Source organism: Strongylocentrotus purpuratus, unplaced genomic scaffold, assembly GCF_000002235.5.
Source record: "Strongylocentrotus purpuratus isolate Spur 01 unplaced genomic scaffold, Spur_5.0 spur5_scaffold_5, whole genome shotgun sequence".
NCBI lineage: Eukaryota > Metazoa > Echinodermata > Echinoidea > Camarodonta > Strongylocentrotidae > Strongylocentrotus > Strongylocentrotus purpuratus.
In genome coordinates, this window is record NW_022145611.1 from 4,148,950 (window position 1) to 4,162,076 (window position 13,127).

Consider the following 13,127-nt stretch of genomic DNA (forward strand, 5'->3'; position numbering starts at 1 on the left):
CATTACCACACTCACAAAACAAATCTTCTTAACAATTGCATAGGCATATAGTAACTTACACGATGACATTTTTAAATTTTCGGACGAGGACAATTTTTTTATTTTAAGGATGGGGAGTTATTATCCAGTTCCAATGATTCTATTCGTTGTTTATGGCCTCATCCATCTTAACATGAAGGAAAATTATGATTAACAATATATCTATACCCAAAAGATAACAGTAATTGAATGAAAATAGACTAAGTATCTGCCATCATTGCAACTTGGCCGAAATGTCAAAGAAAAAGGAAAAGAGAAACGAAAAGGTTTCAAAAGTAATTGATTATTCGGTTTCATTGAGAAAAAAAGACTTTTAATGGAATACTGTAAATACTAGTTAAACAATAATAATTGTCACATACTGATGTTATGAACGAACCCTGCCAAACGAACATGGTATTGGACGATGATAAAATTATTTCCGTTGTTATCTTTCTCGCCAAACAAGACTGACGATTAAAACAAGTAGCCTCATTATATAAGAGAAGACAGTTATTTGATGCTGACGAAAAAGAAAATAAGCAAATAGTAAAATAAATAACCAATAGTCGTAGGTTGTAAAGGTTAGCTTGTCATACATCATAGATTTATTTATTGATTGTAAACTGTTCACTGATCATAGATGTACCTTGAACTATTACAGATGGATTTAAAAAGTGTTTCTCGAGCATCGGGGAAACATCGCCCTCATGCTAGCCCACATCCATATAAACCCTCTAAAACGATGGATACACATCCTAAATAAGGAAATGAAATGAAAGAAATGTCATCTTATTTTACACTCAGATTTTTAGTTTAGGGGCTTTGGAATTTAGAACATGGAAGAGTAGCGGAGAGAAATTGCTGTTGCCTCTGATTTCACGAACTCGAAACTAGTTTCTGCCAAGCTCGGGTTGTTGCGGGTGATTGAAGCGACACGGTCCCTAGTGACTTAGCCGACTCCTCCCCGTCGAGGACAGGCTAGCTCCAGCTATCCTACCCATCTTATATCTTGCGTGCCATGACAGGCTTGGCTTATTATAAGAGCACTAAGCTTTAAGCTGATTACTGGGTCTTAATTTCAAATTAATTATCAAAATGGCACAAAGGTGTATGTGTCTCTGATCCAGTTTTCTCAAATTCATTTCTCCTTTCCTTAATAGGCATAAGGAAAAGGGAGATAGGATGCTTGTAAGATGTGTTCACATTATCCTTAATTGTAAAAGCGAAAGTATTAACATCACCATTTAAAAGGACTGAGGAGTGACGGTGTTATCAAACTGGCAGGTTACCTCTTTTAACATGCTGGATCTACCCTTTGTGTAATGTTATATTCAACATATTAAAAACACTTATATATTATTTATAAAACGCGTCACTCCTGGGCTCTTTTAAATAACGATTCGATACTTTAGTTTTGGGAGTGATGATGTTCAAACAAGGTTCAATAGACTTGTCACTGCATACTGAAAAATACATTTTGTTTCAAATTAATATTTATATAATATTTTTGTTCCTTTTGCATGAAAGACGCGATACGGTTGAAAAAATAAATATGATGAATAATACACCTTTATAAATCGAAGTATCACTAATATTCATTAAAAAAAAATCAGAGAAATTGAGTTGAGAAGCATAGTGCCGTTAATTTAAACTGAAGGTCCATTGGTGACATAATCAGAGAAGTTTAATGGACACGCCCATCAAAGGGTATTTAAGATGCTTCGGGAAACCGTGCCATTAAAAATTACTGAACCCTTGATACAATTAGAGTTTGAGTATACAATGGGAATGACGAAAATAGTATATTCTTACATGTATATCGAGCTTGAAAAAAATAAAATCGGGGTTTAAATTCCATCACCCCACTATTACACTTTGGAGTTTGGTTCTGGATATATCACGCCCTTTAATACCCATCAGAATCTGATGTAGAAAATGGGTGAAAGTTGGTTAAAGAGGATGTTGGTAATTGCCATGGTTACCGTCCACCACTCACAACGACGGTGCAGTGATTGAGATATAGGTTATACAAGTGTGAACGTGGATACCGTTCTATTTAGGATGAAGATGATGAGGGGAAAAGATTGGATTTTAGCTACTCATGTGAAAGAGAGAGGGACGACTGATTGGACGTTAATGCCTAATCGGAAGGATAACTAAGCGTTAAAGTTCGGTCATGCGCCGGGGGACTACAGTAAAACGATTCCCTTCAGTTAGATTCTAAGATGATTGGTACACCGCCTGCGGGAGCCAGGCCGACTGAGCTCGTCTAGTTTTAGAATGCCTCTGCTCTGCCTCCGTCCGCCTAGGAGTGATGAAAACAGTACAGAAAGCAAAGACAAAGACGCAATTGAATTGTTAGAGTACTTTGCCTCAATCTGCAAGGCAGATAGAAATGGAAATCGAAGAAAAAAGCTAATCCGAAAACGCGGCAAACGTGACGTACTTAATTTCCAATTTGGCGCCTAATTTGACAAATGAACAATTTTCCGGTGTTTGAAGAAATGACACGAAGTTGTGGTAATGAGGTTCGACTCGGGTGCTTGATTAACTCACTGTAATAACTCAACCTCAAAACAATTTGATGTACTAAGAAAAACTATAGGAGCTAGAGTTCACCCGGGAAATCAACTCGGATCAACCGTTGTTGTCTCAGCTCCAACTCTAAAGTTTGCTTTTCTCAAAGACCAATTTTATATCATGCCCTGCGTCTAATTTGTTACAATCTTTTCCCTGAACCCGTGTTTCCCCCGTTCCTTTCATCCGCTTTCCCCTCGCTCTGTTTGTTTATTCTATTGTGTGCTCACGAAAATTAAATTTGCAAATTTGTCTGTTTTCGTTGCGGGAAATAAATATGGTGGAGAGAGGTAGGTGGGGTTGGAGCGTGGGTATGGAAGCCCAAGTTTGGATTGATGTATTGAGTGATGATGTCGTTGTCCGGACTGAAATTTGATGTTGGGCTGGTCAGGCACGCTCTGGGTTGTGTACATCCAGACATTGGGGAGCATCGTGGATAGATGTCTTAAGGGTGCAAATTAAGAATAATTTGATAAAGAGGTAATCCAGCAAGAAATGAAAAGCTCTAAATCATGTAGCAAAACTTTGACAAGGTATCTGGAAATCAAATCAACTTCATTTCACCTACACGCTTTTACGAACTGAGTATTTCCACCTTGTCTATAAAATACCCAAGCCTTTCTAAAATGGCAGAGTATCAATTACCATTGGGAGATATCATGATGACGACGAAAGATGAGTCCTGCTTTGACGTCGCCTTTACTACTCGTGGTCTAGTGGATAGGTCGTCGGACTCTGAATCACACGATTCATGATTCGGATCCCTGCGACATGGCGAACGTAATTTGGCAAGACACAAATCTGCATTTTCCACTCTCTACCCAAGTTATGCAAATGGGTACCTTGTATAAAGTAATAATCCATTAATGCTTTAGCGCTTATCAGGTTGACTTAACTGAACTAAAGCTGGAGCAAGAATGATAATTTGTAATAAGCGCAGTGGAGAACTGCTCTATTATATAAATACATCTATCATTATTATCATACAGGCCTTTTTGTTAAATCATTTTGATATTTGCTTTAGTTTACAATGCTGCGTTTGTTGTTTTTATCGAAGTCGAATGATTTCAAAGGATTTCTTGAATAAATTATTCCATCCCTTTTTATCACTTAACCGTCCAAGCATGTTGCAAGCCCAGTCATTCATAATCAGTCATTCTGTACAGGATAAGAATTCAAATCAAAATAAAAATGAATTCAATTTTTTCTCGATTAGTCACAGCATCCAGTCAAGCTTGCTTTAAAAATTCCACTTCAAAATACCTTATATGTAACTGTAAGTGCTGAATCACTGTCAAAAATGGATAATAATCATCAATAATTTGCTATCGTCAGTATACGTTCAATCTAAGTGATCATTAGGTGACGAATAACTCAAATTGCAAAGTGAAATCAACATCTAACTTTTAAACAGTCGTAGCTCTCGAGAAAATCGTGCAATTACCGACATGGCACTCATTAAGGTCTTTGTATTGCAGTGTTTGTCTGAAACAACTTCTGAATGGCCTGCTTTTAGCCGCCATATTGCCTGACTTCAAACATTCCCTCCACGTGTCTGATTGGTTCGCTCATTCCCAATCATCTATTGTTATTTACCGGCGTATCACTTTGCCTTGCTCGATCGCAACCCAACTGAAGTGACGATGCTCGAGTGCTAATTGGTAGGCAATTATCAATCCAGTGATTGCTTCCATATTGATTCCTTCAGGAAAACCCGTGACTGCGTCAAAGAAAATTCGCAAAGTCGAGCGGTGATGATCTTTAAAAATGCATGGATCTTGCTTGGAGCGAGACCGTATAGCGAGAGCGAATAATAATTGATGTCCAGCTAGAATACATATCTTGACTACATACAGCATATGTAACATATATTGTAATGGATTTCATTTTAGCACGTATTTCGTGACAATTTTTACTACCGTTGGTCACTAAGTTTATCTTCTAAATAATGCAAGGAACTTGGTCAGATTCTAATGACTCATTTATCAAAATCACCGCACAATGCATCAACATTTCAGTTCGAAGGAGAGCTGAATAGATGGTGTTAAATTTACGATGTTATATTTTTCCGAAATAATCACCCTGTTAACTTCCTAATGTTTGCATTTTGTGGGGTTTAAAGTGTGTGCCTCAAATGAGGTGTTTATTTACATTCAGGCATCGAAATAGTTGTGAGAACAAATATGATTGAAGTACAGTGTTATCAATACAAATCACATATTTTCTCTACTGTACAATATTTTGCTACTTTTCGTCTAAAGGGCTTTTAACAGTTTCTCTGGCAACCTTTTGACTGTCTTTTTTTAGTTCCTGGTTCACAACAATTCTGTTTTTAATTTCTCCTTCGAATAAGTAATTTAGTTTGAAATGGTTTTCATAAAAACCATACTTATTCCGGAATACTAACATTTTGAATATACACCGGAATGCGATTGGTATCATATCTCTTTCTGTCAATATTAATCTTAAGTAAACAAGAGATATCCATGCATAAATCAATATTAACAGTGTACTTCACAACATGTTTGATTTAATCAAATATTATTTGTTGTTACCTTCTAAATATGTATGGATACGAGGATATTTACTATTCTTTCTTGTGAGTTACAGATATGCAACTATCACAATCACTGTTCATACCATGTGAATGCTTTCAATGATGTGGATAATATACGAAAACGTACAACCAACCCAAACAATTTAAGGAGTATCACAAATTATTTTTGATTAGGAAAACACGAATGTATTTGTATCACTCTCACTTTGTTGGATTAAAATGAATGATTCTCACTCACTATCACTGAAATTGTAACGTCATATTATAAAATCATCACATCGTAAGTGTACTAACAATGAAAACATCATACATTATGAGATCGATAAAAACTCTTGACATCATGCTAAAAAATATGCTGTTGAAATTTGATCGTTGTATTCTTTAAAGGCACACTGCCAAACTTGTAGCTACTTGCTCCCTCTATATAGAAAACTTCCCCAATCGGTGCCTGTTGGTACCCCATGATCCTCTTTTTCTTATGTTAAATGAGAGCTGAGTTAATGAGATAGCCACCTGTCACAGTGACCTCAATGGCTCGCTGTGTGGTCTAATCCCTTCTTGTCCAGTAGTGGTGACGGTCTTTAATAATACCCTGTTCAATCCCCCTGACAATTATGAATGGTATTTCTTATCTAGTCATGACTTGGTTTCATTGAGAATAACAGCGATATTGGTTTAATGTTCATGGCTCACTTTACAAATACATCACCAATGGACAAACCCTTTGATTTGACCATGTGATCCGTGATGACTTTTCGACGAAAAAAAAAACTTTCTTGCTTTCCAGAGTTCAAACAGTCACTGTGATGTAATTTCAATCGAATATCCGAGGTAACATTGACAAAAGAAAAATATCATAAGGTGGTATGTACTTTTACACATATCCCCTCTTATATTTGTCAGAATATTTTTTCTTTCTTTCAGTACATTTCTTGTAGAACAGATAGCTCAAGAATGACTTTGCATTTTCCTTCACAGTTGGCACAATGGTAGACTTTTCGATGTCATATAGATAATATGACGTCATCTGGGCGCCATTTTGTGAATTTCACATATCTCTAATATCTCTATAACCAAATGGTTATCTTTCTTCCTTTCGTTCTTCTAGGTTTGGTTTCAGAATCGTCGGGCTAAGTGGCGAAAGAAGGAGAAGTGCTGGGGCAGGAGTAGTGTGATGGCGGAGTACGGTCTATACGGGGCTATGGTCAGGCATTCTCTCCCTCTCCCAGACAGTATTTTGAAAGCAGCTGAAGAAGGAGATAGCTGCGCTCCGTGGTTGCTAGGTAAGTATTTCGAATTATAGTAATGATAATGATGGTGATATGATGAGTGTAATCATAATAATAATTGATGATAATAACAATAATACAAGATATTTCAATAATATTATTAGTAATAATAATAATAATAATAATGATAATAATAATAAATAAATAGTAATAATGATAATAATAATAACAATTAATTATAATAATATTAACAACAATAATGATGATAGTATATAATAATGTTAATAATAATAATAACAATGATAAAACAACAATACTACTATAGGCCTATACTACTACAATTCTACTTCTAACAACAAAAACAACAACCTCAACAAGATTAATAATTATCGTTACAGTATGGTCTTATCTGTCTAGGATATTGAGAGCCCTGCAATTAATGCTATCACACCATTGCCGAGTACCGATTTAATGCTCCTTGGCCAAAAGGGACAAATTTAGTAAAACACCTTGTCCATGGCGATGTGTAAACAAGCCAAAAGAGGAGACAAATAAAAAATGCATCCACACGAAACTTTATTTGGGGAATGCGATTCAAATCATGCGTTCTTAAAGAATACTTTAATTACGAAGAACAAAACTGGTCTAATAATTGCGATATCTATTCAATACAGATCATTGATGCTCAGAACAGATATATGCCGCCATGTTTGGCATGTAGTATATTAGCTCTTCAATTTACAAGGGCATTGTAGGATCGACAACTGTCAAATCTCTGTTTATTCTCCATTTACTTTACAGTCAATATACTCATGTTCTCTTCCTACAGGTATGCACAAAAAATCGGTGGATATTCCTGACGTGACCGGTGATGAAAAAGAAGACAAGATCTACCGAGAAAGCAAGAGTAGCATCACCAAGGAAACGCTTCATCAACAAAACGACTCGAGTATGAGCGGTGCAGATGATATTAGGACCAATAGCATCGCATCTTTACGGGCTAAAGCTCAAGAGCATAGCGCCAGACTCCTAAGCGGCAATGCTCGGCCCTGCATCACTACGACAGGGTGCTCCGAGGCAGCATCAAGTAGGGACCAGCACTCATCCAGTGATTCTCATATTGGAACCGGGGAGAAGAGAGACAGTGGGGTGTGGTCGGGGGATGATGAACGCGCCAATTGTTCGACGTCATCTCCCGATGGCCACGCCCATGGCCACGCCCATCATGGTCAAGATGACAGAAGACATGGCCATCGGGTCCGACATGGTGATTGGGCATCGGGAGATTCATCGTCAGGTGACGAAAGCCATGATGAAGAATGCGATGAAATCGAGGTCGACTCATGAACACGTGACATCGATGTTGTGATATCAATGATATGTGACATTAATGTCATCAAAATGGCCGCCGATGTAAGTTTGATTTGTATATACTTGCCAAGTAAATTAACAGAGCGAAATATGAATGAATTAGATTTATCGTCATAAATGACATTATATTGCAAGACATTTTCTTTGTGCAGGCACGTTGATCACCATTTTATATTCATTGCTATATGATTTTAGAAACGATAAGACGATTTATGCTTATCTTTTATAATACTTATACCGAGTGAGTAAAAAAAAAGTTTACAACTAGAAAATTGCTAATTATTTTTAAAATCATCTATGAACAGTAAATTAATATACATCTTATGAAAGAGTGTTTTATCCCAAATCATTTGGAACCATTTTTGTGTGGTATGTGTTCACGCTTGGATGAACAGGTGGCATTGTTTGCGAGAGTGCAAAAATCGACTTGCGCCAAAGTGATGCCTACAGTATGTATTATGTTGGGATTAGCGGAGTGAGAGAATGGATTGAATGTATCAAATGAAATGGATTGCATATGTTTTTTTGCAAAGGGCAAAGACACACACACCCACATACGCGCGCACAAAATGTTCGCTGATATTTGATATTCGATATTTGATATGTGTGGCATGATTAATTTCGTTAGGGATGTTATTTGGATCTGCAAAGACCGAATTAATACCCAAATCCCAATTGTTTTATTCAAACATCACATAGGCAACTTTGGCGCAAGTCGATGTTTGCACTCTCGCAAACAATATCTCCTGTTCATCCAAGCGTAAACACATATCACACAAAAATGGTACCAAATGATTTGGGATAAAACACTCTTTCAAGACATATAACAATTTAATGTTCATCGATGATTTTTTTTTTAAATAATTAGAAATTTTCTAGGTGTAAACTTTTTTTTGACTCACACTGTAGTTTATCATACATGACTTGTACAAAATACTAAACATAATTAATTCAATGATTTATAAAACCACTGAACGGATGGCGCCGTAATTCTCTTCCTCTCTTATACATTCTCTTACCATTTATTTCGCCGTTCAGTTAACCATCCTATCTATTTCCTTCCCTTCGTTTCTCCCTCACTCTCCACTGCCCCCTTTTCTCACTTTAACTGTTACGCTCTCTATCGCTTGTTCTTTTAGTGTATATCAGTCGTCATTAGGAATTTGTGTTGTGCTTGTAGTAATATGAATATATTAAAATGATGCTACCTTTGTCTATAAATAAGTGATGCCTACTTTCATAAAATACCAGTGTACGAATTATTCTCCCTTCTTCATGAACTTGCATACACCAAAGCTATCGACTCAGTTCTGGAGCATTATGCTTATTCAGAACAGGTTTTTTACACAAGATATAGGGAAAGTGAAGAGAGAGAGAGAGAGAGAGAGACTGCGCTTAATGACGGAGAATGTGAGGAAATAGACTGCAGTGTTATGATTAATACTTTTTGTTGTAAATCTGTATAAACACACGGGTGTATATCGATATTGTAAATAATATATGGATGAGCATTGAGAAACTTAAAAAATTAATGTTTAGACTTGCAGTTTTAATTTTAGTAGGAACAAAAATCTACTAATTATTTGTTTAGAATATTCCAATAATTGATCAGAGTCGTTTAGAAGAAAAACCTACTAATTTTATTGTATCCATTAAGTATCAATTAGTTTTCATCAAAATACAGATATTAAATGTCGAGTTATCTCACTACATTGTATTAGCGAACAAATTATTGTAATTTAATTCTGTACTAGTATAAATTCGTTAAAGTATAACGGCCTTTGTGTGAGAAATTAGTTACTTTCAAGTTTTATTCAATATCATAATTTGGAACATTATAATCTTAATTCGAAATTGATATTGTTCCCTTTACAATTTTATATTAATAAAAAAAAAATGATTGTGTTCACATTACATTAACAACTTTGAATCGTAGATGTAAATTAAACTTTTAGTTACTTAATCCCTCAACTGAAATATGCAATGTCAGGTTTCAAACGAATATTGCCGGTATTGAAATTTTTTGAAATTTCAAACTCTTAACTCTTTATTTTATTAGTAATAATTTTAGCAATAGTATGAAAAGAACTAAGAATGCATAATATGAACAACATCGACATAAGGCATTCGCATAATTATGCCTCATAATCATTATGCAGTTGCTCAAATGATTTCGTTGCTAAATGTTCCTATAATATTTCTGCTATTTTACATACTCGGAGCACAAAGTAGTGGAAATGTGTTATAACGTGACATCTTTATTGTATTGTGTAAGCTATACGCACAGACGGAAATGCTCTCAAAAGAGATAAAATGATAATCAATGGGAGAGATAGAGAGAGAGAGAGAGTAAGAGAGAGAGAGAGAGAGAGAGAGTGAGAGAGAGAAGATTGAGGGTGATGGTATATTTCCTCATTTTATTATCAAGATTCAATCACACTGAAGCAATTTGTACATCAAAATAGTCTTATTCACTTGAAATATATGAAATGTGGGCTTTATTACTTTAACATTAGAAAGATAAATTACATTGGAAAATTTGTACTTCAATATTAAGACTCAAATAAGTAATTATTGTATAAATTGTATTCCATGTATACATTATTGTATAAACTATTAAATAAAATTCAGAACATATCCCGTTGACTCCTGAATTATCTTATTCCCATATGCTTAACACAGGGACCACCAGGTTCCCGTAAGCAATGGGATATTATGCATGTCTTGGACTGAGTTTATTTATATCGGCTTCACGCTATATCAGTTAATGAATGTTTTGGGACATTTTGCGATATCCAGATACATTTAATCCATATCATGTTAAAGTTTCTAGCATTTACAGAGTAATCATTCATTTGTTGTGAATTTCAACGCCTACATAGGAGCTATAAACGGGAAATTCTGCGAATGTAAACCAAAGACGAATCTAGAATATTGTCAGATGATTATGGGGAGGGGCGGCGAAATGTTTGAAAAATATAGAGGTATTCAATATCGTAGAAAAAACGTTATAGGCAGTCATTAAGACTCATCTTCACTCAAAGAAGGGAAGGGGAGGGGGTTCATGCCCCTAGATTCGACCATGGATGAATTACACAGTCAATGTCTATCATATCAGTCTTTGTTCTGAAGGTTGGCCTTTTCCTTATCTTTGACGCCCGCTTGTTTCCCTCTTGTTTTAAAAGATAGAAAGTAAGAATAGGTTCTTACAGTTAGGCTATCACTTGCATAAATAAGAGCAATCAAGCGGTAACGAACGTAATATACTGACAACTCATCTCCCCCCCCCCCCCCCAACCCACACAAATCCACACCTTCCCAGCAGTGCTTAATTAATAAGCTTTGACTTCTCCACTCGAGCGGGAAAACACGGCGAGCCGCGCCGCTGGAATACGTGCTCTAGCTATGATCGGTAGCATTTGAAAACATCCAGATCTATAAGCATTTATCATTAGTAAAATTCACCAAAATAAATTGTGCTTAAGTTTTGTTCATACTCCCTGACTTTTTCCGCTTGTTAATCATGTTTTTCTGGTTGAAAGTTGGCGCGGTATATATGCTTTTGTTAGTAGTAACAAGCTTGCAGCGGTTGTGTGATTTTCGTCTCTTTTGAGGGAAATTGAAGATGGTTTTGTAGTCTTGAGTTGAGAGCGCGAACCGACCCGCTGAGGCAGCACGAATCTAATTTGGGCGGCACACAGAGATCGTAGGTAAATTAGACTTTATCATGCCAAGTCACAAAACACATATCATAGAAGGAGGGGGGAAATCCATCTAAGAAGAGAGGACGAGGTGATGTTGCGAGAAGAATGGAAGTAGGGAACAGTGAGAGAGAGGGGGAGTTAAAAGGGAGGAAGAAGAGGAAGAGAGAGAGAGAGAGAGAGAGAGAGAGAGAGAGAGGGAGAGAGAAAGAGAAAGAGAAAGAGAGAGAGAGTATGTGTGTGTGTGTGTGTGTGTGTGCGTGTGCGCGCGCGTGTATGTGTGTGTGTGTGTGTGTGAAAGACAGAGAGAGAGAGAGAGAGAGAGAGAGAGGAGTATATAAAGATAAGAGAAAGATTGGCTAACATAGAGCAGAGAAGGGCTAGGTTTGCGAAAGAGGATATCCTAAAACAAAAACGAAAGCTCGGATGAAAGAGGAGACAGGGAAAACATTTGAAAGAGTGAGAGTTAGATAGCACTTCTGGTGGAATAGGCTAGTGGCGAAATAGTGATTAAAAGGTAGACATGCAAGAAGGATCAGATGCAAATGTTAGCTTTGTAATTCTTTAGGAAAATTTCTTGCAAAATAAATGACAGCAATGAAAACTTACAGATACTATACAAATCTAATTGTTTAATAGTATGTAGTCGTCGATTTATTCCATCAACTTAATTCTTCTAGGTGAAACATTTCTTTCGCTAGCGAAATGGGATATTGGTGAAGAGGGTGGAAAATACAGGAAAATGTGTATTTTAAGAAACGCATAGTAGGCCTAAGCCTTTAATATTCAAGATATAATTCTTTTTCTACTTATCCACTCTCTCTCTTGCTCTCCCCCCCCTCTCTCTCTCTCTCTCTCTCTCTCTCTCTCTCTCTCTCTCTCTCTCTATATATATATATATATCTTTCCCATATTCTTTCCCTTTTTTGACACCACTCTTTCTCCATCCCTTCCCCCCTTTTTCTATTTTTCCACCACACAAGACCTCTACATGTCTCCCTCTATTTTCTATTTCTATTTCTCTTCGCTCTTCCTCCCCTCTCTCTCTCTCTTTATCTCTCTCTCTCTCTCTCTCTCTCTCTTTCTCTCTCTCTCTCTTTCTCACTCCTTCCTCTTTTCATATTCCGTCCTTTCTTCTCTCTCCGTCTCCTCTTTCTCTTTCTTTCTTTCTCCAACTGAGAACGCGACACAAAATAAGGAGCAGCGTTGATGTAAAACCTACCTAAAAGGTGGCATGATTTCTCAAATCTATTAACATTAATTTTGACAAATGAAAATGAATGTTGATGTCACTAATATAAGAATAGATACCGGTACCAGGAACGTATCAGAAAGTTCATTAAAAATTGAAATATTCCAATCACTAACTTACCCACGTACATTCGTTTTCTGCAAGCATGACACCCATAGTACAAGGGTATAATTAAACTACATGCACGAGGAAATAATATTCTAATTAAGCATCAAATACATAAATGGTGGAATATTTCTCAGTCGTTGAAAATAAAAAGCCATTTATATACAAATTAGATATCAGCAAGAGCTATTAAAGATGCAGGTTGCTATAAATGGTTCATCAATATAATAGAATGCCACTCATCATGGTTCATGTCAACACGGTTCAATATCGATGGAAAATATGAAAGTGATGGCATACCTTTCCACATCAGT

At 36.3% G+C, this 13,127-nt stretch overlaps 1 protein-coding gene across 1 annotated transcript in view; it reads left to right on the top strand.

Moving 5' to 3' along the window:
* The window catches only part of LOC575706 (visual system homeobox 2), a 30,428-nt gene extending 22,376 nt beyond the window's left edge, over positions 1–8,052 (top strand). Inside the window, exons 4-5 of the mRNA XM_776091.4 lie at positions 6,264–6,438; positions 7,214–8,052. Coding sequence (XP_781184.2) covers positions 6,264–6,438; positions 7,214–7,731 — 693 coding nt within the window. The 3' untranslated portion in view covers positions 7,732–8,052. The remainder of the gene's footprint in view (positions 1–6,263; positions 6,439–7,213) is intronic.
* Positions 8,053–13,127: the final 5,075 nt, after the last annotated feature.